The sequence below is a fragment of the Heliconius melpomene genome, chromosome 2 (assembly GCF_056956725.1).
Source record: "Heliconius melpomene rosina isolate 202511_hmr_F chromosome 2, ASM5695672v1, whole genome shotgun sequence".
Classification (NCBI taxonomy): Eukaryota; Metazoa; Arthropoda; class Insecta; order Lepidoptera; family Nymphalidae; genus Heliconius; species Heliconius melpomene.
In genome coordinates, this window is record NC_140390.1 from 4806037 (window position 1) to 4833893 (window position 27857).

The 27857-nt window shown below is 34.0% G+C and overlaps 1 protein-coding gene across 1 annotated transcript; it reads right to left on the bottom strand.

The window, feature by feature from the left end:
• Positions 1-983: 983 nt before the first annotated feature.
• Positions 984-27192, bottom strand: LOC146540500 (nardilysin-like). The gene is made up of 24 exons (XM_085205143.1): positions 27062-27192; positions 24106-24220; positions 23160-23300; positions 22783-22951; positions 22316-22524; positions 21457-21627; positions 20480-20601; positions 20218-20338; positions 19911-19988; positions 19067-19207; positions 17543-17672; positions 17059-17317; positions 15284-15418; positions 14717-14765; positions 13809-13910; positions 13074-13201; positions 12496-12625; positions 7066-7170; positions 6186-6329; positions 5259-5395; positions 4880-5024; positions 3325-3387; positions 2347-2448; positions 984-1922 (listed from the first exon to the last, which is right to left on the bottom strand). Exons 1-24 carry the CDS (start codon positions 27190-27192, stop codon positions 1731-1733), a joined length of 3219 nt encoding a protein of 1072 aa, XP_085061269.1. The 3' UTR covers positions 984-1730.
• Between the last annotated feature and the right edge of the window lie 665 nt (positions 27193-27857).

Genomic DNA, 27857 nt, shown 5'->3' on the forward strand with positions numbered 1-27857 from the left:
TATAAAAGGAGATGTTCCCACTGAACGAAAATTGTGATTTTATGAACTTAATATTTGATTTTACTACATTTACAATTTTAAGTAATTGGTAGATCATTTTAAATTTAAATTGCGGGTCTTTTTAAACAGAAAAGATCTGTAGTGTGAGATTGGTGTTAATATTTGTGGTGTTTTCGTAATTAGATTAGGTATAAGATAAGTTAGATTAATTCGTTTTAAAATGAATGCTGAGTACTTAAGTATAAAAACACCCAACCCAGCTACCGCTACTGCGTCAATTCAAATTTTATACATTTACCCTACCCTATCCTATCCGAAAGTCCAAAATCCTACCTAGATTTTATAGTGTATGTGTCGAGCGAAACTCCAGACCCTGCAGCTGGGACTTCCCTTAAAGCCATTAAATTTGGCCAATTCCTCCACATAAATAAAATATCGAATATCACCAGCGATGGTGTGAGAAATGTTGGTCGCAACAAAATAAGCGTAGAATTTTCAACAGCTACTGCAGCGAATTAATTTTTATCCAATCCCATTCTCAGTCTATGTAAGTATGTTTCAGTTATCCCTACTTTCAATATTACTAGAAGGCGTAGTGTAAGAGATGAGGTGCTACAATTGTGTTACTCACCACTGATGAATTCTCTGTCTCTTCACCGTCCAACGTTGCCGAAAATTTTTAAAATATTAAATAGAGGCCGTCACGTCGTGGCGCAGCGGCACAAAGGTGTGACGTGACTGCAGTCACATTCTGTAGCGACACTCGAGGAAGTGAAATATTTATTTACGTTTATAGTTTCATTTCTTCGCTCTGGTGTCGGTGAATGGAGTGTGCGGGATACAGCGTAAAACTGTGATTTAATTATTTTAATTTTAATTCTTTCATACAAAACAAATACCAGTAAGGTACATAAAATACTTGAAATAGTTAAAAAATAAAAAATAAAATAGTAAAATATCAATACACGTTGAACTATAAATTCACTATTAAGATATGGTACAACCGCTTAAAAACATTTAAAGCTAATTCTATTCGTGTAACTTATATTAAGTCAACTATAGTATAATATATTAATCTATTAATTAATAAATTTCTATTACGTATTTACTGTAAGTATCAACATCATAAGTTACGTGCTTCACAAAATAATTCGGTTTTTGATTATATTATGAAAAGTTCCAGTACAATATTAATACAAAAATGAGCCACATTAGAAATATTTTATGTATGTACAAATAAAAAAAAGCATTTTTTTAATATTACAATAACACTTTCAATTCAGGACGTACAGAGTGATGTAACGAATTTAAAATGAAAATTCGCGAACGCAAACATGCTCTTTTTTATTTCTCTCGTTTACGCCACAGTGTTTTTAAACTCAAATGAGATTAATTGTTATTTAGAAAAATCCGATTTTTAAATGTTATTTTCCAAAGTATAAATAAATATCTAAACCAAATGATAAAGTAAATGAAATGAAACGATAATATAATTATAATGTTCAGTTACATTTTTATATATTCAAAAAATATTTCTTATGAAAGGAATAGAATTTTGTATTGTGAAAGGAATGGAATTTTATATTATATTTAAAGTGTTTATTTTTTTTATATTTACATTCGCAAAATATTCGTTACATCACTAGTAAATATAAAAAGTATACATATATTTTTTATTTAAGCTATTATTAAATATACTATATATTCAATCGATTTTTTTATATATTCAATCAGCATTGAGGCAATTTAACCTTAGGAACTTTAAAAACGGGTAAATTCTTTTTGAATTCTTGGATATCCATGATAAAATTTCCATCATCTAGGTCCCCGGAATTGCTGGCGTTTAAATAATGGAGTTTCAAGCTCTTTGGTTCTGTATCTTCTGCTGTTTTATTTCCATCTTTCGGCTTGTTTCCGACAATCTGAAAAATAATAGAAATATTTAAATATTTTTAAAAACCATATCGAGGCACAGTGCCAGTTCCTACTCAAACCTGAACATTTAGTTTCTTACTCCGATAAAGAGACAAACTACGGCATTGAATCACGCCACTCATCACACAACTTCTCTGAAATTTACCTGAACATGGAGATGGGAGAATTTATATACATTTATATTGCACAATAATAATAAATATTATTGAAACACACAATGTAAGTATACTAAATTAAATAGTTGAGCGTACAGTTGTGCCATCAATTTAAGTTACTGTACATAACATATATACCAAATTAAATATATATTAAATAAGTTGAATATCAAGTCTCGTCTCATTGGCATCGTCACACATTTATTAAAAGCATAATTAATTATTATTAATGAAAACAAAGGAATTGAATTATTACCTGTACAGAAAGTTTCCTAAACAATATCTTCTTACTAACGGGGAAGTTGTTTTCGATCCAATTGTTGATGTCTTCAATTTTCACTTGCTCTAGCTCCTCAGTCTACAATAATACGAGTATAAGCACAATAAATAAAATCTTCGACAAAAATAAAAAATATTTTTAATAAATACAAAATGTAGCCATTGTAGCGCAGTTCTATAAATTAAAAAATATGGAAACCCCGACACTAAACCATAAATGATTGTACATAATTTATTGAACCATCATAATAAACCAAAAAACTAGATCAAAATCGGATCACCCGTTCCCGATCCCGATCGGACCGTTTGTGAGCTACAGATACAGATAAACACAATGACATGTCAAACTTATAACACTCTTTGCTTGCATGGAGGGTTAAAAATGAAATGCTATATCTAATACTATTAGTTAATCCAAACCTATATTATAAATTCGAAAGTAACTCTGTCTGTCTGTCTGTCTCTTACGCAATCAGGGCCAAACCGCTAATTTAATTGTGATAAAATACTCATATAGATATACTTGATGGTCTCGGGATGAACATAGGATACTTTGTTTTCTCATATTTGTATTATTTTCGATATATACCAATATATTAAAATACTAATTAATTTGACATGCAATTTATTCCGCCATGTTAATAACAACCGCCGTTGTTAAGCAACGATTTGCAAAGTTTGTTGTTAGAAAACGTCACCCAAAATGAGCTTGCTTAACGCATCTCTCTATTGAAAACTGAAAATAATTTCATAAGTATATTTAATAAATATTCGTATAGTTAGCGGGCGTAGCCGCGTTCGGGTCCACTAGTTTTTAATAAAAAAGACATATCGTAGCAGCAGTTCTAAATACATCACAACTGCTGCTACGATATTATTATGTATTTTTTACTAATTTATTTTTACCAATTCCCCAGACGTCAGTTTATCAAATTGATCAAAATAATGCAATTACCTCAACATACTGCCTTTGGAACTGGTACTCTTGGCTTACGATCTCACTCCAATATCTTTCAACCTGCAAATTTGATGACAATTACAATTTTGTGAAAAAAATCTAAAGTTATAAATAAATGTATAATTTTTCCTCCAATAAATAATAATATTACTATTATTGTCTAGGTTAATAAAACTTTAATGTCACATAAGAATTACAGTCTTAAAAATGGCCCGAGGAATAAGAGCTCAAAAAACGTTGTGTTCTATGTTGTTTTGTTGAATTTATTTGATTTTAGTACGAAAAACAACCCCAGACGCGAACCAAGGTCTTCTGCTTCTGAGAACTTCCGACACCCCGGATGAACTATTATAACTTTATTTGATTTTAGTATGGTCCAACCTCAGCCAACATGCGGACGTGCTAAAATGGATCAGTGTACTTTATAAAATCAGTATTAAACAATTAAATACAAATATTTCATAGCTTGCCCAATATTTGCGACTGCGAATATTGGTTGTTCTGGATCAAAACATGTATGGTGTGTTGTATAGTGGTTGTTTTCATTTTTATCATTGTTTTATTTTTTTTGTTTTATAAGTTTCCTTCTCACCTATTTTTCTGTGCACAATGAATATCAGTTGTCGCCCAAGAATTTTATATTTAGATGCTATATATACTAAGTTTAAATATACTGTTAGAAATAATGACCATAGAGGATATATAAGGACGACTCTTATTACTGGCTGGCACTTTTTAAGGCTGTCAACGGCGACCGAAAGAGGAGGGTCGCTAATGTCACTCTGGCCGATAAATTCTTTAGAATCGGATATTGTTATTAAACTGATAGATAATTCCCTTTAGTTGTTTAATAATTATTTGAAGCCGTGTTTTAATTCATTACCTTTCCTACTTTATTTAATATTTCCAATAGTTTCTTAGAATACATATATAGCAGTGACAGACGGAAGGGAGGCGGAGTATCTTAACACTAGGCTCATAAGTTAGACAGGGCTATTAGTTTTATTGTATTGACTATTACGACATTTCCTCTCCCCATTCCCCCCAATTTTTGAGGTATTGCATTTTGAGTGGAATTTAACGCCGCGTTTTTCTCGTTAGTTGTCTCGCTCAATATCAGAGCGAAGAAATGAGAATATTAAATCTTTCATATCCCCCAGTAGAAATCGAACCCACAATCTTCTGTGCCACGATAGCCTCCTCTTATCGGGATCCAGCGACCGCACGTGAATCAACCGCATCCCATTGATATTAAACTGATGTTAAAATGTTAATAATAATAAATATTTTATACTGTTTATGTCACCGTAAGATTATGAAAACGGTTAGTCGAGTCGTATTTGTATGCAATCTGATATCTAGTGTATAGTTCATCGAAGTCTCAAGCATTTATATATTTTATTATGATAATGCCTCCAGAATTCGGCGGAAAATAGGATGGAGAACGGAGTGCACACTAGGTTTCCTCTGCCTACCCCGCCGTGTGCGTGATACAGCGTGACGCAAAAAATATATATATATAATAAATAAAAAGAAAAAGCAAAATAATGACCTCGTCCTTTAGTTCATAATCAGCAGTAAGTTTCACTTGCTCAAGGGCGAGCCTCACTGAAGCGAGCGCCTTCTCACCGCCCTCACGGGTATCATGAGCAAACTGTTTTAGGAACTCCTCTATACGTTGATCTACGTATGACACGCTGTAAGGCAATTGTATATAATGTTATTTTTATTGTATATATTATCGACAAGTTGTGACAACCCTGAAGTCAGGTTTTCACTTTCAGATTCATTCGTGAAACGAAATAAATAGTTAAAAAATCCTTATATCATATATGCGCACCCATCTACAGCTAACCTCAGTGCGACTACGACTACGACCACTATGTACTACGTAAGTCGGCCATCTGATATAAATAAAAAAAAACACATACTTAAACTTATCCACTTGTGTGTTGACAGTCACAGAACTCCCCAGAACTCCAAAAGTGTATCTCATCGTAGTGAACACATTGTCGCCGAGCTGTTCTTTAGTACGGAGCGTGTTGATCACTGGATCCTCCATAAGCTTCTACATACGTAAATAGAGCAAAACTTCAGTAATAAGTGTAGAAATTCTATCTTTCATTTTTGTTATATAAGTGAGTCCTCAAAAATACTTTAAACGATATATAAAAAAAATAATAATATCAATTAAATAACAAACTGATTACTTTCTCATCTTATGTACGAATGGATGTTCTCATGTATAGATGTCTCATCACAGATGTCGACGTGACCTCAAGTGTGGATGTGTATGTGAGTGCTTGTATGGATGTATAATCACATGTCTGTGTTCTCACGTACAAATGTGCGCTTTAGTTTGAACGTGTTTACACATGTGTGGATGTGTATTATCATATGTGGCCTCATTTGTGCATTTGTGATCACGTGTACATATACGATAACGTGAGTGGATGCGTAGTCTCATAGCCTTACAACGACGAATTTGGCGTATACATATTCAAGTTTGGTAATTTAATAAAATATATTTTTTTACTGATATTCTTTATAGTCTTTACATTTTCTGTGGTTTAATTAATCTTTTCTCTATCAATTAATTTATTATCTATGACTCAATTTTATCACGTACCATGTACCATTAATATAAGTATCTACAAAAATCTATTTAAACAAATAAAAGATTGGAAAATCCTTATGTACTATTGACTAGCTCTTATTACTTTTTCAGTCAAACAATATAATTAAGAGTGTAAGACACAAGACACAGTAAAGTACCCGGCGTACTTTACCGCAGAGGCAGTGCATGCAACTTATCAATAATAAAATAAGTCTAATTTATATAATATCAAAATACATACCCTAAGAAGCTCTACAGTCTCGTAATCTTTAAGATTAGATACTCCACCCTGGTAGTAGTCATTCACTATACTACTAGTAGATGACGGGTCAAGATTCGCAACACGAAGACGTTTTTCTCCTATTGGCAACTGATGTACTTTTATCTGTTTAGAAAAACTAATGATTTTAGAAAAAATATAATAACATTAATGTTATTATTTATATTTTAGTTATTATATATTTTAGTTATTATGTTATTTTTTATACTAGGTTTAAACCTAGTATAAAAAATACTTAACCCACTTAGGATTCATTTGATGTCCATCTATCTATATGGACAGACCGTTTGATCAAAGCCACTAATTTCAAAATAGCATCGAGTTATAAAGCTGAAATTAATGTGAAATTTCCAGGTCTACATTCCCTTGTAACAAGTTATGCGTTATAATCACAAGCGTTGATGGATCTTGTGTAGGATTTTGAAGGCGATTCGCCTCGTAATTATAACCTGCAGGGTATTTACTTCCCATTTGTCCAATTACATAATAGAATTTTATTCAAGAAGGGAAAATTTACAGCACAAATAAATCTAGTTTTAAAACTCGTTTTCTTATAAAAAGTTTTGCAGTGATTTAGCAGGCTTTAATTAAAATGCTTTGCAACAAGACCGAGATCATCATAATATCACCATCACAATCACCCATCACAAAGGGCTAGCGTCGGACGGCAGACGCAACGATTGTGGGTTCGATCCCCACTCGGGGGAAATATTATATTTTAATTATACACAACGGAGTGACTCAACACTAGGTTCGGTCTGTCTACACGGCTATGTGAGGAAAAACATCAAGCAGTTCCTATATGTCTTGCAACAAAAAGATTAAATAAATTAATATTTACCTCAGGCATTTCATCCTCAGACAGTCCCTCCCATTTTATAGTTTCATGCACTTTTTCAGATATCGTGATCGCTTCATTCCAGGCGAGGTTGCCTTGTACAAGTACCTTAAAAAGTAGTAAAGTTTTTCTTTTAATTAATAAATTAAGTAATATTCATTGATACAAATGCTGTATCCCGCACATAATGGTAAAAATCAACGTCGGGCCTTAGTGTTGGTGCCAGAGAGAAGAAATGAGAATATTAATAAATCAAAATTTCTATGATCTAACTAACAACCGTCGCGCTACAGTCACATCCATGTGCCATGACGGCCGATAAAGAAAAAAATATATTAATATGTCTTTATTAATTCAAATTGTAATCTATATTACAATTTGAATATATAATATTATTCGGAATGGAAATGTCCGCTATGCAAGTCCAAAAAGAAAAATATTTCTTCTGATAATACTCCTATAAAAGTGAGACCTGGAACCAAATATAAGGAAGATTCTAACATAACCAAGAGATCGAACAAGCGGTTAGCAAGCTCTTCCCCTCGCAGTGAAGAACATAGTTCGCAAGTTACTGCAGAAAATATGCAGCATATTATCGAAGAAATTATGGATTCTCACAAAATCGAACTAGTTACGGAAATAACAAACTCAATGAAAAGCCTACTCTCTGAAGAATTACAATCGGTACGTGAGGAGTTTACAGATATGAAGAATTCTATAAATTTTTTAAGCAATCAGTACGAAGATCTTCTCAAGGAACATAAGTCAACCTTAAATACGCTTAAAAGAGGAAAAAAGCACAATGCACTCGACTGTAAAAAAATTAAGTTACCGAATTGACTTAATGGAACAGCATGCACGTTTAAATAATATTGAAGTACAATGTGTCCCAGAAAACCGACAAGAAAGCATTATAGAGATAGTCACTAAATTAGGTAATGCAGTGGGTTGTAATATTACGGAAGATACAATAGCAGCATGTAGCCGGGTTGCAAAGTCTAATCGATCCAGCAATCGCCCCCGTTCTATAGTTGTTCAATTGACATCTCAAAAAATTAGAGACCGCTTATTGGCAGCTTGTATAAAATATAACAAATCGCATCCCACGGATAAACTGAATACATCTCATATTGATATCAAAGGACATAAACAAGCTATTTATGTAGTTGAACATCTGTCACCCACAAATAAGGCATTACATGCTGCTGCAAGGGTAAAATCTAAGCAAATTAATTATAAATATGTATGGGTCAGAAGCGGAAAAATTTATATGAGAAAAGATGATAGCTCAGAGTTTAAAATAATAAAAAGTTTTGATTATTTAGAAAAAATAAATTAGAATTAATTGTGTTAGTTTAATTCAAATAGATAATTTGCGTAAAATTCTCGTCAATAACAATTTATTATCAAAATGTTCGTGGTTTACGAACAAAAACAAAAGATTTTTATTGTAATTTATTGTGTGTGAACGCTGATATAATTGTGCTTACGGAAACCTGGTTAAATGAAACTGTTTGTAGTAATATGTTGTTTGGGAATAATTATAATGTTTTTAGGAGAGATCGGATGATTGATAGTAATTCTAAAAAGAAAGACGGAGGTGGTGTCTTGATTGCTGTAAAAAAACATATTTCTTCTAAAAATATGATTGAATGGCAAAGCAATTGCGAAGATTTGTGGGTTGTTATAAATACACCTATAAATAATAAACTTTGTCATATGGTTTTATCTGTAGTATATTTACCACCACCAGTAAATAAAGCGTTACTCGAGACTTTTTTGGCTAATTATAATAGAGTATCTGAAATCCATAATCTTTACACTTGCCTTGTTGGAAATTTTAATCTCAATAACATAAACTGGAGTACATCTAACACTCACTACATTCAACCGATCTCTTCAATTTGCCAATCTTTAGTGGACTTCTGTGCAATGAATAACTTACGACAGTGTAACAATGTAATGAATTGCTCAAATAAAATTCTTGATCTTGTGTTAACTGATATACCAAACTGTAATGTGACAGAATCAATTGACGTTTTATGTAAGAGTGATCCATTGCACCCACCAATTGAATTTAAAGTAAACACAGAAACATCAGATAGACTAACAATTAATACAAATCTCAAACGATTAAATTTTTATAAGGCTGACTATGGTTCTATAAATAAATATTTAGCGGATATAGATTGGCATACAGAATTTTATAAATGTGAATGTATTGATGAAATGGTGTTAACATTTTACAACATACTAAAAAAATCTATTGACATGTTTGTACCTTTATCTAAGAATAAATGCAATAATTTCCCGGTTTGGCTTCCTAAAAAATTTATTAGACGTCTAAATGAAAAAATAAAAATAAAAGAACGATATAAAATATATAATAATCCTATGGATGAACTAACTCTGAGATTGCTTAGCAGACGTTGCCAGAAATTAGCTTCTGAATCATTTCAGACGTACATTCAAAACACTGAACAAAGTATAAAAAAAAATCCTAAATACTTTTTCAATTTTGTCAAAAATTCACAAAAACATCAGAGTACATATCCAGCTACTTTAAGTAACGGCAAAGTAACTGCTAGCAACGGGGAAGATTCTTGTAATCTCTTTGCTCAATATTTTGCATCTGTTTGTAATTCTCCTTCAGGTTCCAACGATATTAATGCAATTAGAAATGTTTATTCTGTTCAAAAAAATAATACCCCATTATCTTATGTAGAAATTTGCGAAAAACATATACTTGATAAGCTCAAAACACTTGATATTTCTAAAGGAGCTGGATCGGATAATAATCCTTCTATATTTATTGTTGAGTGCGCGAGTAATCTTTCATTGCCACTTTATTACTTATATAATGAGTCGCTTAGGTCTGGAGTATTTCCTGTGAAGTGGAAAGAAGCTAAAGTCGTTCCTGTGCATAAGCAGGAAGATGAAACTATGGTCAAAAATTATCGACCGATATCAATACTGTCGCACTTTGCGAAGGTATTTGAGGATCTTATCTGTCCTATTATCAATTCCCACTTTAAACCTTCCTTGATAGATCAACAACACGGATTTGTAAAAGGTAGATCAACTATCACAAATCTTGTTACTTTCACCGATTCTGTAATTCAAGCGATTGATGAGAGATTACAAATAGATGCAATTTATACTGATTTGAGCAAGGCATTCGATCGTGTGCCGCATGATATTTTATTAAAAAAACTGGCCGCCTATGGTGTTATGGGTCCATTAATAAAGTGGTTTTCATCATACTTAAAACATCGTTCTTTTTATGTTGTATTAAACGGATATAAATCAAATATTCAAGTATGCTTATCAGGAGTACCTCAAGGTTCCCATTTGGGTCCTACTCTTTTCAATATTTTCATAAACGATATTATAGTGTGTTTTCAGAACTCAAGTCCGTATATATTTGCTGATGATGTTAAATTTATTAGAGCCGTAGGAACATTGGAGGACTCAAGTTTACTTCAAGAGGATATTGACCGCCTAGTTGAATGGTGCAATGATAATGGCATGAGCGTAAATGCAGCTAAATGTAGACACATAAAATTCACACGTAATGCACGATCTGTTCCTTCATTTTACTCCATTAAAGAAATTATACTTGAAGAGGTCACAACATTAAAGGACTTAGGCGTAGTCTTAGATTCAAAACTAACTTTCTTGCCACATATTGAACAGACGATAAAAAAAGCATCCAAAAAGTTATGGTTTGTAATACGCATGTCAAATTTTTTTCTCAAACCAAACACTAAAATTATTTTATATAATAGTCTCATAAAAAGTATTTTAGAATATGGCAGTGTAGTGTGGCGACCACATTATGCTACACATATTTTGAGACTGGAACGTCTTCAAAAGCGTTTTTTGTGGAATCTGTCATTTTCTACAGGAAACGTTAAAAAGTTAACTTCGTACAGCGAGAGGTTAAAATATTTTAAAATGATATCACTGGACAATCGTAGAACTTTATTAGATATTCGCTTTATTTATAAAATATTAAATAATTATATCGACTGTCCTCAACTGTTAAGTAGCTTTAATTTCAAAGTCCCTCGTTGCTATCCTAGGTCTAAAATTGCACCACTAGCTATCCCATTTCGTCGCACTGTACTCGGTTCAAATTCAGCAATTCCTCGTTTGAGCAAACTTCTAAACGACTATAGTATGGTTGCGGATGTATTTTATGATTCGATAAATAAATTTCACAATAATATCTTGAAAAATCTCAAATAATTTTCATTAACTAGTAGGTAGCACTTAAACTGCATACAGGTTGATTAGAATTTGTTTTTATAAACATTAGATTTAAGTAAAACAATTATGTGATTGCATGCTGTGTTTACCTTTATATAGTTGTACAATTAAGTTCTTTTTAATTGCATGTGTTAGTATTATAAGTATCATTGTAACAACTGCTGGTGAACCTTTTACAAATAAAATAAAATAAATAAAAAAATATCTATATACAGGGTGAAAGAGGCAGCGCTCCTTTTACTGAAACTGCATATAGGGTAAAATATTTCAAACCCAGAACTAAAGAAATTAATCAAAGTACGTCAACAGTTTGGACATAGGATTTTTTTTTCATTTCGCGATTTTTACCCACCTGTATTTCGTGTGACGCACACATACGTATGCGACGTTGCCGCTTTGACAGGTAAGTGTGTGCGTGCTTATGTTATACTTTACAAATGGCGTTTTATTTTAAAGCGATAATTTTATTATTTAATTTGTTTGAAAAAATAACTTTTTCATTGATTAAACTAAAATAAAAACGTGGGGTAAACTAAAATAAAATCGTGCCCTTGATTTTATTTTAGTTTAATCAATACATATGTTTAAAATTTGTATATTTCAAAAATGACATCTTTTGTCATAGGTGTTTACATATATGTATATTGCATTTTTAGGAATTTATGTGACCATAGATATTTCCAGCAAGTGAGTATGTTACGAGTTACTTTATTTTGAAAATATAACAATGTATACATATTGGTGCCCGTGAAATGATGGTATCCATGAAATTATTTTTTAGCTTTTAGTACAGTTATCTGCAATATAAAACTGCTTAACTTAAATTATTTTTTTTTTACTTTCTTATAAAATTTTAAATTCAGACTCATAAAAATATTTAACTGAACACGTGTTTCAAGGTTTATTACAATTTACCCCCTAAACATAAATAATTTCATAAATATATTTAATAAATATTGTTTTTTATTATTTTTTTTTAAATATTATTTGTATGATTCAAGTGGACGAAGCCGCGGCGGTCCACTAGACTCTTAAAAATATTTCATTGAACACGTGTCATCATGGTTTTCTAGAATTAACCCCTAACGGTGCAAATAAGCAGGCGAAGCTGCGCGCGTCCGCTAGTATCTATATCTATATCTACAGTCATGTTATTCTCACCTGCAAGTACATTTTCTGTAACAACTTGTGAGTGTATTCTTTCAATTCGCAATATGTAATATTTTGTATGACGGCGGCTTTGTCCCTCGGAGATATATAGGGCTCCATATATACATTGAACCGGACATCTCTGTAACAAGTATTTAATTCAGTCAATAGTTTAAATTGTATTCGCTTGGGTATGTGTTTGGTTTTCTACAAAAAAGTGGCCAAGTTTACGATTGTAGGTTAACAGGAAATATAACTTAAAAAAGTTGAGAAATCTAAGATCGCGTATACGCATTATAAACTGCATAATGCGCATATTAGATTATTTGAAGCTTGTCTTGTCATTTCTTCATTTTTTTATAATTCTAGGTCAATATAAAAATTATTTATGATATTTTTTTTTATTACGGGGACAATTTCATACATAAACTCTCGTATCTTTTGACATAAAATGGTCTGAACAGGCAGAAAGACAGTCAAATATACAAAAAAAAGAAACTTATAAGGGTTCCGTTTTCTTCTTCATGAGGTACGAAACGCATAAAGTAAAAGCTATCACACTTGATATTGGTATGAATGTAAATCCTCACTTTTCCAGCTCATCCGGCTGGATGAGTAAGTTGTAGTAGGAGCGCGCACGCTGCTCGCGCACCGCTTCGAACAGCTCCGGTGTGAGGCGGCCCGCGTACATCTCGCGCGACACCAGCTCCACCAGCAGCTGCGAGTCAATAGAGGAAGATGTGAGGATCGATACATTCGAGGGAATCTGATGTCGTACATTTTTATTTTAAATGTTACGATAGTTGAAATAATAATACATTCAAATAGGGAAAGCAATATTTTATATTTACACAATTTCAGCATTAATTATTTATAAAAAATTTTAATGGCCTCTGTAAGAAAAGGATGTTATCAATTCGACTGTATTTTTTTGTTTGTCACCTTAGAACTTTTAACTGAGTAAACCGATTTTGACGATCCTTTTTTATTTGAAAGCTGGGGCGTTTCGTATTGTGCTATTTTAAAGGACCAACAGTTTCTGACAATGGCATGATCGAATCATGAAAAAATCAATTAAGTTTTAAATTTGCATTAAGTATGTGCGCGACAAATGGACGATTAACTCGATATCCCGCCAACCGATTACGATGATTATTTTTTTTCGGAAAAGGTACAATTCAAGGGTAGTTAAATGAAAGTTTGGTTAGGTTCTGTTTATGGGAAAAATCGGTTCTTTTTGTTAAAATCTGTAATTATTTTAATTAAACTGGTCCATACTCGTATTGAAAATACTTTAAAAAAGTGTTAAAAAAGTTTATATTTACATGTAGATTCTGGTTGTAACCGCTCACTTTTAACGTTAATCCTTTTTGAGAAGTATCCAACGAGTACGATATGTCCACCGTAGTCGCCGGGTACAATTCTTCCTGTTACAATAGAAAAATAAAAGAAAATTATTTCTACATATAGTTTCACAATATAGTTTCTCGTAAAACTGCAACATGTAGTGTGTTGCAAAATAAATTAATAAAGTTTTTAGCTAACTGGTAAACTAGAGTGTCAAAACACAAGATCTCAACGCTGCGGTTTATCTTGTCTTGTTACCAGGAAATGAAAATAACAGATTCCCCCCTTCACTTCAGAAAAAAAATCCGGACAAGCGCGAGTCGGTCTCTCCTACGCTGGGTTCCGTACAGAAACTGGAGGAGTTTCTGTACGGAACCCAGCGTAGTTCGTAGTCTCGAGTTTTTTTGAAAATTCAAAATTGCCCTTTCATCTGATACCTCACTTGAAGTAGCGGCTTTAATACCAAATTTTGTCCCACTTTTAAGGCTATTTTTAAAATTTAAACACAAATCGATAATTTCAAAACTTTTATTGTTACTCATGGTGCCAAATTTTTAGAATTCTATGTCAAACGGAAGTACCCTATGAATTTTGATTCTCTTTATAGTTTCGAAATACGTGTTTTTTTTGCAACATAAACAGCCATATCTTTTTTTATGTAAATGTAGAAATATATTTTATTCAGGAAATGGGGCCGTAGATTTGAGTGTATGGTTTGAATTTCAATTTGTTACCTCCAAGCGTTCCTGAGACAAATGTTATTGACAGAGAGACAGACGGACAGAGTTATCTGACAAGGGTTTCTTTTTTCCTTTAATGGTACGGAACCCTAAAAACAGCTTCTTTTTAAATAAAGAATAGACAAGAAAAAAATATATATGCATACCGCGAGTCCTTGTTGTAATACATCAGTCCAGAGATCGATGAGACAAGCGCTGGAACACGTCAAATAATTCATATTATATTAATCAAAGTGGAGCTAAGCTGAGGTAAGCGTCATTTGCTGTTGTATTATTTTATCTCAATATTGAGCCCTTGTGGCAGGAAAATTAAATATTTAATATTTAAATATTTTAATATTTAAATATTTTAATATTTAAATATTTAATATTTAAATATTTAATACCTCGCTCTGGTAACGAGGCGAAGGCAGAGTTGTATTTCACCACTCAACACGCAATGCCTCAAACTCCCATAGATAGGCGTGAAGGTAAAAAAAAAACGATTACAACAAATAATTCGTAGCTGATAGAAATTATATATAGAAATATTATGTTCTAAAATTCTGAAAGATACAAGACAGTCTTGCCTAGTGTGGGGCCAACGGGTGATGTGAATTGTATTCTTGTTGGTTATAACAGTTTTTTTCTATTATTTTAAAATCCAATTCTCCACAAATTTAAATATTATGTTAAATTAATATATGATTAGGTTAATTTAAAAAAACACTTACTCTCGTGGCGAAAGTAAAATGAGCGGAGTAAGGAAGTAGAAATACAATAAAGCCATGGGAAGCCGGTACTTGAAGTCTGGTTTGTACCAAACCTCCATGTTACTATTCTTACGAAGTAAATTTGGTTGATCCAATCTGCAAAGGAAAATATTTAAAAAAGAATCTTTTAAAAAATAAAACATCTTTTTATGACTTGTTTTAGAGATGTTTTTCCAATTGTTTTAAAAAAACACACTTAAATAAATAAAACAAACAACAGAAAACTTAACCGAAAGAAATTATAAACAACAGACTACCTACTATTCTCTTACCCAAAAATACTTAAACGAAAGATGTAAGATGTCTATGTCGCTGATTGGAAGCGCTGGTTGGGTCCTTTAGACATGTTCTAAAGGACCCTGACTGAGGTAAGACGCGCACTTACACAGAGCCGTAACCGCTGATGGCAGATACGTGAAATTTGGACAGATATTTATTTTTGTAATCTGGATATCAACTAAGAAGGAATTTTGATAAAATAGGGGTTGAAAGTTTGTATGGGTTTGTTTAAATCGCCACCGATTTTTGTAAATTTGAAATTTAAACTATTTCATTGAACACGTACACGAACACAAGGGGTGCAAATAAGCAGGTGAAGCTAGACATGTTTACGGGAGCGCGAGTGGGCTTTTAAAAATAACTAAGAAAGTTAAATTTAAATTTACTTTAATTTAAATAAGAACAATGTTTTATGTTCTTATAACTAACTTAAAATTAACTTAACTAATGAATCGACCGAGCAGAAGTGCATGCTCTAATCGACTAAAGAATAAAATATAGAATAATTAATACTAAAGCACTACGTTTGTTTCCCATGGCATGAGGGGATTCGCGTTACATACGCCAAACGCTGATTAGGCGTTTACCGGTACCGTTCTCACGCCATGAGGCAACATAACTAGCTACGCGCGTCAGCTAGTATAATATATTTCTACTAACGGCTGTACTCGCGGCTTCGCCCGCATACCATCTATTTTTTGCTTGGTATATTTATCAATATTTTATATACTGTAAATAGGTTGATTATATAATTTATCCATTTAATCATTTGTCATAATTTTGAGAAAGAGCAAGAGCAAGTGCTATGTGGTTGCTTGCGAGGACGACATCGGCGGCAAGGGCGCCCCCTATGGGACTCGAGCATAGACTTGCGGCCGTAAACAACGTTGAATTATTATAATTTTAAATTTTCTCGAAAAGTTTACGCCAAAATCACGTGCTATAAAAACCAAAGAATATCTTCATAAAGTTTTCTTAATGATGGAATAACTTTCACTCGTAAGACTTTATTAAATCTTTTAATTATTGTCGAATAAAAAACCATAAAATATAGCCTTGCTTTTCAATTACTTTTTTTTGTCACAAAATGCTTTATTGTGACTTATTTATGAAAGATAGATATACGGTATCGCGGACTTTATATTAGAATTAATAGAACAGAATGTTTTTGTAACACAATGTAGTTACCTACATGTAATTACTTCTGCAGCGCACGCGGTTAAAGTAATACGATGGCGCTCCTAGTTCTTGTCATTACGTTATTTAAAGCTGACTAAGACTTAAGACTTAATGTTATGTAGCCTATAGCACTTCTAAGGAATGTAGCTTCCATACAAAACAAAAAATAATAAAATCCGTCCAGTAGTTCCAGAGATCTTAGCGCCTAAATAAACATACAAACCAACTCTTCCGCTTTATTATATTAGTGTAGATTTTTTTATACCATAAATACATACCTAAAATTTTTAACCGTCGCTATCAAATCACCTTTGGACAACACTTTAGTCACTTTCTCGCTTTTAGACATTTTGTTGTAAATGTCTTTATCGGTACTATTATATAAATCAATGCCGAGTCTCTTCGCTTCCTCTAAGTACGCGGACGCGGGCGGTTCGAGGTCGAAATTATTTGGAATGTATATATTTTTATCAGGCAAATTAAATTCTTTATAGGGTTCCACATTCAGCCATTTTTGTAACCACTCTTTTGGTTTTTCTGTAAGAATAATAACAAATATAAAATGTAATACTTGTAATCGAGCAGTAGTAAACGGGAAATATCTACACTTTCTACTTTGGCGACGAGGTTTGAAACTTTACTGAGTGCGTTTGTACAGTTCGCCCAGTGGAAATCGAACCCACGACTGTCGGGCTTATAATGAGACGCTATTCCGCTGCGTCATGACAGATAAAGAGGTAAAATTAAATATGTAATAAACACCTATTGTTTTGTATTCAGTGCCGAACCATTTCTCTATAGCGTTGTATTGTATCGGTTTGGAGTGCTTGTCCGACATAATGATCACGTTGGCCATGTCCGCCGTCATACCGTCTAGAAGTGACGTTATACCCTGTAATATAAAAAAAAATATTATTCACCATATTCATATATATATGAATATATTATTATTTTTTTTTATATCTATATCTATATCTATACTTATAGTAAATCTGTAGAAAAATCGTACCTGTACCTTGAAAATATTTGAAAAAATTAACCAGGGTGTAAAAGGATAACTAACAGAATCCATTTCCAGCATTTTTGGAATTTTTGTCTGTTTGTCTGTCTACGCACTGGTAATAAGCTTGGCAAAAGAGTGACTTCAAACACGAACTGATTATATGACTTTGAATATGATTGTTGATAAATCAAAACAAAAATGTTCTACCATTGTAAATAAAACTATCACATATAAACATTGTAAATTTTATTTTTATTTGTTTATTTATTTTAAATTGGGAAACAAACAGCATTTACAATACTTTTTAGTATAATACATATCCATATTCCATTTGCCAATAAAGTTTCCATATACATGAAACATGTAGTGAATATAAAAGAAATGAACTTTTTACATATGTTGCTAATTAACAATTAAAAATTAAATTTACGGTCTAAAAAGAAATAAAAAAAAACATTTTTACGAAGGAAAAGGTTAAGATTTACATTAAGTTAAGATTTACATATATATAACATATATATAACTAATTTAAAAACTGTACAGGAGCTAATAATAATTTTTTTTTTCGAACATGTGGACAATGCTGTTAGCCCTATTGGCTTTTACAGCGACACCGGTTGGGAAGGGAAGAGGGTACTCTGTCCCTGAAGAAATGCAAGCACTAAGTGGCTGTATACTTATGTGTGCGTCACACGAAATACAGGTATGGATAAAAATCGTGAAATGAAAAAAAATCCTACGTCCAAACTGTTGAGGTACCTTGATTATTTTTTTTAGTTCTGGGTTTGAAATATTTTACCCTATATGCAGTTTCAGTAAAAGGAGCGCTGCCTCTTCCACCTGTATAATAAGTAGGTATCATAATTAGAAACCTGAAATTGTAATTCTCATTGTGATATTTTGGCGAGTATAAAAATAATTTTTATTTTTTGACATAATGTAATTGTTGACATATCAACTTTATTTTATTTAATAATATCACCCGGTCCCGGTAGGTATTAAAAAAACAAAAATTAAAGAATGACTGTTAGGCGGTACGAAGGTCGCTGGGTCACAAGTAGTCAATTATAATTTCAGTGGAACACCTTTAGGAAGGAATTTATTCAAGAATTCACGAGTTTTTCGTGCAACAAAACATTATATTTATTATTGGTAATTTATTCTCTCTATATATAAAGAAATCCGAATGCTGCCTAAAAGCAAAAAAAATATGTACGAGTATATGTAAATTTTAAAAGATTAAGTGTTCTTTGATATAAGTAAATAAAATAAAATATATTTACCTTAGGATCGAATTTATAATATAATTTATCCCCTGTAATATAGTTTTCTGGCGAAAAGAAGTGCATGTTTCTCGCTAGAGGATCCACATTAGCTGCAGGCTGTGGTTCCGCTTTGAAACGGAGACTTGTGTCTGCTGTTGTCTAAAAATAATTATAGAGTAAGGTACAGTACGATCGACGAGTTGTGGCCGCCATGAAGTTAGCTGTAGATGATTGCACAGATTTGATTTAACATTCCACGAACATTAAATATTTAATAGGCCACGAGTACAATGCAATGGTTAAAGAATTTTTGGCTGAAAAATATCTTAAGAAAAATCATGTAAATAAACACAAAGGAAATAGGATATTTTTCCTTTATGTTTGTCTCTTTTAACGGGAGCGGTTATTGAATAAATATTTTCATTTTTATTTGTTACTAATTTATTTTTAGTTTTTCTGATAAGTGTCATGTGAAGGTGGAATTTTTTTACATTGTGAGGCGGATTTTTATTTTTGAGTTACTCCTGGGAAGGGTTCCAACAACCGAAAATTTACTTTTTTTAAATTTAAAGGTAAAAATTGGACAGCGAGTTTCTTATTTAACAAGTATAATATAATTTTTTTTCTAAAGTAATCATATGAATGTTTTTTTAGTATTTCACGTGTTTTAATGATAGTTTCCTCTTCCCACCCTGCTCTGTTCAGGTATACATATCACTTGAAGCTATAAAAAATCTCCCAATAAAGTAAAAAGTAGTGTAATCTCAGTCTACTACTTTTCACCTACTCTAAATATGTCAGTATAACAATAGACAACATTATTATATATATTACATGAATAATTCATAATTATTTAAATTACCTTTATTTCTTCATAAATTCGTTCTGATGGTCCAATCTTTTTCAACATTTGTATATATGAAAATATAGCTTCAACCACCTGTTAACACAAAAAACATTACGTTACATTAATAATATCTAATTAAAAAACATCATTATTTACTTTTAATAAATATATTACAATTGTAAATATACTGTAATTAAATAATTATTACGAATATTTACATTCTTCGCTTAGTAGACCGCTAATAACAATGTCTCAAGGCCAAGACGAAATGTGCCTGCAAATATTATATAGAAATCTTCTAAATTATTGCTTGAACACCTACCTCTTCGACATGATCAAGTCCATCTTTAGTAAGAACAACTTGTACGTAGAACACGCTGTACATAGAAGTGTAATCTATGCCTCTTTCTGGAGTACCCGCGACCAAATCGAGCGCCCATACTCTAAGATAAATATAAATATATAATTATAGATATTTCATTATATATTGATTAATAAATGCGATGATGGCGCTGAGACCCGCCGCTAATTAATAGTACAAGTTTATATGGTGTATCTGAAAATATAAATATATATTAACTTACTTTTTCCTTAAATAGGAGAGGAGACTACCAGTTCCCTCGTGTGCGAGTAGAAATGACATGTACTGGTGCGGCTTCGATTCGTATTCGGAAAGCAATGATCTCAAGCACCATCTTAAATGTAGCTAGAAGAAAAACAAATTATTATTACCGCCTTCACCATGTGGTGGTACTCCTAGCTTATGTTATTTATGTTATTAGGTCAGAATAATAACCTCATTTAACACTGACCACACAGAACAACTATTGCGAAGCCATTATATTCATATCTCTTAAAGTTGGGCTGGGCTGTTAGGGTTCCATATGAGCTGCTCCAAATCTTTATTTTTATTGTATGGACAGAAAATGCTTGTTATGTTTATCAACTTCACTAAGTCGCTATATTTATATCTCTTAGAGATTAGATGGGCTGCTAGGGTGCCACGTCAGGTACTCCAGACTTTCATTTTTGTTATATGGGTGAAAATACGGTCAACAAGTCGTGGCGCAGACTTGATTTTTCGGATTTTTTCTTACTTTTGATTATTTTCTTCCCGAGTGAACAATAATAGAAAAATCTGAAAACTCAACTTCAGTCTGGCCACGTTTTGTCGACCGTGCTGTAAATTTTATAACATAATACATGTGTAAGTATTTTTATTATGTATATATTTCATGGATTTTACACGAAAATACCACAGAAATTCTATTGCACTAGGTCAGATCCCTATAAATATAACGTTTCTTTTTACACCGGATGAGTTAAGATCCTACGTCGCCTACATACATTTACACATCTAGTGCTCTACGTATAATGTACTTGCAGTATTGTAATGTACGTTCTTCTAATGACAGAACTGACAACCTATAATAAACTAGAGACAGGGAAATAAAAATACTGTAAATATATAAATTATCTCGAACAATTGTAATTATTACACAATCATCACATTTATCAGGCATGTTCTAAGCAATGAAAACGTCAAGTAAGTGTATTTTACCTCAGTAGTACCGCCAACTGGTTTCACGTAATAAATGTCTTTGAATTGCGGTGTCACCATTTCTGATTTGAAAGAGAATTTACTGAAGTCATCAGCTGGCAACTTATTCGTGGGTATTTGTCCGAACATGCATGATACATGTTTCTCTAGATCTGCAAGATCCATACGGGCCTGTAAATTATGCAAAACTTAGAAATAACAAACTTATATTTACTACTTTTTATTAACCTAGATTAAAAGTGCGTACATAGAAAAATATATTAAATAAAGAAATTCTTATAAAGACAAGAATTAAAAGATTTTAGCACTGAAGTAATTTTAATATTCGAAGATATTGGGTTGAGAATCTACAGGTTGTAACGCGATCGGCGGATCAACGGTTGTCTATGGGTAGAGGATCAGTATCTATACATTTCATCCCCATGTATATTCGCCGATTATGTAGTAGTTCAGCAGATATTTCAGATTTTGTGAAAAGCGGATTCTTGAACAAAATTGGCAAATACAGCCCGACTTGAGTTGAGTCGGCGCTTATGGTTTTTTGTCTAAATATTGCACTTGTCCCTCCCCAGAACTCGAGAGGCGGCCTGAATTTGAAGACTCAGGGAGGAATTCTCCAACATCGTAGGTGCTGGTACCTCCTGGGGTCCGGTGAACTGCCGGACTCCAGTAGTTCACCGGAGTCCGGCATTACCTAATGCGAAATGCAGTGGCATAAAACCACTACTTAACGACGAGTTTAAATGCCGGGGTATACATTTTTTACTAATGTATTTCTGAAATACCTACACAAGAATTCCTAATCAACCTAACATTACTATTCATTCCAAGTTTCAATTAATAAAAAAACTCTACCGACCTGTACAGCCACAGTCATTCTATGAGCGCTATAATGGCGTTTTATAAAGTCAATGGCCGCTGTGTGTAATTTCTCGTCATCATGTATATCATCGCGCAAGCTACGTTGATTGCCCCAAGTAAATGTTCTAGCTGGGTGTCCCTCCGGGAAAAGTGATGAGATGAGCTGGTCTATCCGAATTGAATTCGTCGGAGCGACCATTGCGAATTCTATAATAGAAATGTTGTGTATTAATTGTTTTTCAACCTCACGCTGTAGGTACCTATCCCGCTATAGCATGTCCTATTGTTAAAACACTCCATTCATCACTTTCCGCTATTTAGTTGTCTAATATGTATAAAAAAATTAAAAAAGACACCAACCAAGGTTATAAACAGAATGTGTAAATTTTTAACAACTACTTCTACAACTTTTAGAAGTATAAAATCAAATATATTACTTTTTTCTATATAAATCATTCTTATTACCGGATTGTATAGTTTTTATTTCGCGTTGCATAGCCTCCTTCTTCATGAGTGGGCTGACGAAGGACTGACTGAATATATCCATAGCTTCTAGCAGACGATTCTCCTGTACGTCGAAGTAAAAGGTTGTTACCTCGGGGTCAGTCGAAGCATTGTCGTAACCATCTTCTTTCTATTTTAAAACAAGTGTTAATAAGTAGTTTTTTATTTATATTACAAACAAATTGAATAACACAACATTGAGGCCGTTTTGAGGCCGTCGTGACCCAGGGGCACAGAGTTTCATTGCACACGGGCGCTACACCGCCCCAGCACACGCTTATGGGACTGCGTCACAACGGCGTCAATTAATACATAAATCGGTAATATTTTCTATTTACCTGAATGAACGAATCAAATTCATTCTCCTTTGGGTATTTCTCGCTGCCCTGGAACACCATGTGTTGTACAAAGCGCGCCAATCCCTGTATGTCTGGTGGGTCGCTGTAACTGCCGACTCCTACAGAAAGAGCACACGCTGCCTAATACAAAAAATATTTTTCTAAGTATCAATTTTGTTTTAATCGAAACGATTTCTAATTGAGTTAAAGGAAAATGCCCTTAAATATTTTTTTATTTATACTCTGGTGGTTATTTATAAGTATTGTTACCACCATGACACAAGCAATCACAATACTTATACATGATATTAAAATTATTTAAATAATAAAAAAAGTACAAAATGGAGTTAAGACACTCCATTAAATTTAAAAGACAAAAAAAAATGTGAGACCATCTTGTTTATATGTTTTTTTTATATCTAAAACCAGCGGCCCGCCCTCGGCTTTGTCCGCTTCAACTACATGATTATGACCACGCAAATAACTATTCCAAAGCCATTATATTCATATCTCTTAAAGCTTAGCTGGGCTGTTGGGGTCAGCTGCTCCAGATCTTCATCAACTTTTACTAAGACTCCATATTTATATCTCTTAGAGATTAAATGGGCTGCTAGGGTTCCACGTCAGATACTCTAGACCTTCATTTTTGTTATGTGGGTGGAAATTGTTTATCATGTTATTCAATTTCCCCCAAGGCACTATATTTATATCTCTTATAGTTAAGACAGGCTGTTAAGGTCTATTTGTCCAGTTGAAGGTAATTTGTCCAGTAGTTCCGTTCCGTTAGCGTGTACAAACTTAAGTTAAAGTTAAAGTATCATATAGTTATATGATATAGTTTTATTAAATGCGTTTAAAACAACATGAATTTATTACATATTGCAAAGACAACTCTGGTTTTGATCTAATTTAATAGAAAATTTAAAATGACAATAATGTAACTTACCTTTTTTTCCTCATCAGAGTCGGCTCCACTAAGTATCGAAGTATCATTGCTAGTAGATGACTTACTTGGTTCTGATATGAGTAAGGCAGTTAGACCATTCTCTAACCTTATTGTTCTAAAAGAAACGCAAACTTGCAGTTCAATTCATGACATAATGGTGAAATGTATTTAACTAGCGGCTATCAATATTATTTATACATTCAATTATTTTGAAGTGTAAGCATTAGATGGTTGCTTGCGAGGACGAAATCGGCGGCAAGGGCGCCCCTCGCAGTACTCTTGCGTATGCTTGCAGCCGTAAAAAGAGCGTTGAGTTATTTTAAAATTACATTTTCTCTAAAAATATACGTTCATATAACATGGTTATTAAAACTAAAACATATCTTCATAAAAAATCCTTGGTGATGATGGAATAACTTTCGGTATATTCCGTTAAGTTTCAATATCTTTATAAAATAAAAAGGTTGAAATATCACCTTGCAAATTTCAATTATTTTTTGTTACAAAATGCCTTATAGTGACTTATTTATAAGAGATAGATAGATATACGGTATCACGGACTTTTTTTAGAACTAATAATATAGAACATTTTTTCCATACAATTTTACTATTTTTACTATTTTTACAGCGCACCCGCTAAAAGCAATTCTATTATGTATTCCATAATGCTATATGGCAGGACTTCTGCAGACCGTGCTTTCATACAAAACCAAAAATAAATAAATCGGACCAGTATCTAGATCTTATCGTTTAAACAAACAAACAAACTCTTCCTCCTCGCATTAATCCCGGCTATTGCCAAGGGTGCCCTCCTACTCAACCTACTCCACTTTGCACGGTCTTTTGCGTCCTCGATGGTTAGATCATTGGCTCTCATGTCCTGCATCACGACATCCAGCCAGCACTTCCTTGGGCGTCCAGGAGGTCTAACTCCAAGAACTGATATAGCACTTGCATCCGACATAGTTCTTAGGCCGGCACGTAACGTGGCCAAACCATCTCAGACGACGCTCTTGAAGCTTATCGTCTACGTCACGGACCCCAAGACTACCTCGAATGAATGTGTTGCGTATGCGGTCAGACCGCGTTACGCCGCACATCCACCTCAGCATCTTCATTTCCGTGACGTGAAGCTCCTGAGTGTGCCGAGATAGTGCTGGCCAACATTCACTGCCGTATAAAAGAACCGGTCGGATGATGCTCTTGTATATCAGCCCCTTGAGCTTGGGCGGTGTTCTGCGGTCGCAGACCACACCAGTGACCTCCCGCCATTTGGGCCAGGCAGTGCTTATCCGGCCTTGGATATCGTGATCGATGCGTCCAGACTGCGTGCATAACGGATCCAAGGTACCTGAACTTCTCCGACTTAACGGCTGGCTCAGGACCTATAAGGATGGTGCTCGAGTCCCGGCTCCCGCAGGCCATGTACTCTTTCTTCGACACATTTAGTTTAAGACCGCCGTTCTCAAGCGTACCCTTCCAGAGGTTCACTTTACGCTCCAGCGTCAGTCGGTTCTTGGCAATGAGTGCTATGTCGTCGGCATACATCATCAGCCATGGAGGCTGGTCCTGGATGTGAGCCGAGACAGTATCGAGCACTACATTGAATAAGAATGGACTAAGAGCCGAGCCCTGGTGAACCCCCACTGTAACCGGGAAGGGTCTAGTGTCGACAACAGCAGTCCTAACCATAGAAGCGGAATAGTGGTACATGTCTCTGATAATCTCAATATAGGCCTCAGGGATCCCTTTGGATCGCAATGCCCACCAGATACACTGACGAGGCACACAGTCAAAGGCCTTCTGCAGATCTAAAAAGGCCACGTGCAGACCAAGGCCACGTCCTTTTTTCCCTGTATGTCTCCATCAAAGTTCTGAGGGCGAAAATGGCGTCCATGGTGCCCGATCCTGGCTGAAATCCATATTGAGACTCAGAGACAGTACACTCTCGGCGGAGCCTGAGGTCGATCATGCGCTCGAAGAGCTTCATGGTATGACTCATAAGCTTAATGCCCCTATAACTGCCACAATCTTGAACACTGCCCCTTCCCTTGTAAATAGGGGTAATAAAGCTAAGCCGCCACTGATGCGGCATCTTACCAGTGTTCAAGATATGGTTAAAAAGGTCAGTAAGCATGAGCACACCAAGAGAGCCCAACGATTTCCACGCTTCGATCGGAATGTCGTCAGGTCCCACCGCTTTTTCGTTCTTCATGCGTCGATGGCAATTACGTGTTTCGTCAAGGGTTATTGGGGCAATAAGTCCGGGTCGTGATGAAGACTGCATGGGTGCTGAGTATTCAGCAACTCCTGGAAGTAGCTTCTCCACCTCTCCTTCACAGAGGCATGACTACAGAGCAGCGTGCCCTGGGAATCTCTGACGCAAAGACATTTTGCGATATCTTGCGTCACTTTATCCCGGGAACGTGCCAGTTTGTAAATGAGCTTCTGCCCCTCCACAGTTACAAGTTTATCATACAATGGTGACAAACTTTCACTGCGGGCTCTGGCTACAGCTCTTTTACTGGCACGTTTAGCTCCTGTGTACTCCAGTCTGTCTTCAGGAGAGTTGAATTCCTGCCACTTCTTAAAGGCAGCCTTCTTTTCACGGGTTACCTCCTGGACCTCGTCATTCCACCACCATGTCTCCCTGTCGATGACACGTCCTCCCCTAGAAAGGCCAAGAACTCGCCTGCCCGCCGCAATGATTGCCGACAGAGCCCGATCCCAAGCATCCTGAGCAGTCTCGGTGTTAGTCGAAAGATCGTGACTTTTCTAACAAACAAACAAACAAACTCTTCCCGCATTATTGTATTAGTATAGATAATATCTGTGTAGTTAAAGTACTAAACTGCTGTGTTGATAAGCTACTATAATGCTTATTTAATTACTTTCATTTATAAAATAAAAATATAAAATAAAACAATTTATCGTATTTTAAAATATTCATACTCACTTATAAAGCTTTTTATCAGAAGCAGATTTAATAGGCTCGGAGAGAACCTTAATTTTCTCCGTCTTACTGCATTCATTTAAAGTCTGATTGACTGCTTTACTTACTACTTCACGTTTAAACTTTTTAGACATTGTGATCAGATATGTTTATACTGCAATAACCAGATGTTATTGAATGAAGTTGGACAGAAATTTTGCCGGCTTTTATAGTGTAAAATGACAGTAAAAGGCTGGCCGCACACACTTTATTATTGTAATTTCAATATTGACAATATTATTGTTCAATATATGGCCTCGCATATTACATAATATTTCGCCGAAAAATCCGCACAGTCGCTAAGTAGCTTTATTTGTATGTGAACGTGTTAATTCTAAAATGGATAGAAGGAAAAAACCGATGCTTTATTTATTCTCTTTAGCTTACTTACAAAAAATGGAGAACTGGCTGAGGAAAAACATGAGTTTAATCATTTCAATATTATTAATGAAGTACAACTAACAGAGGTCAAAGGTGAAAAAAATGAAATATTTAATATGTGAAATATTTATTTCTTCGCTCTGGTGTCGAGGAGTAGCGCAGCGTTGAATTCCGCAACTCCAGAATTCGGTAAAAAATAGGGAACGAGGCAAAGGTATTGTTACCAGTGATCCACTGCTTAATAACATGGGGAAGATTGGCAGGCCCTTTATTATGGTAATTCACACATTCGGGTGCGTGTAGCTATTTTATGTCCTGGAACTCTGGTGTATGTCTGTAACTATGTAATAGTATCCGCCTATGGTTCTATACACATATC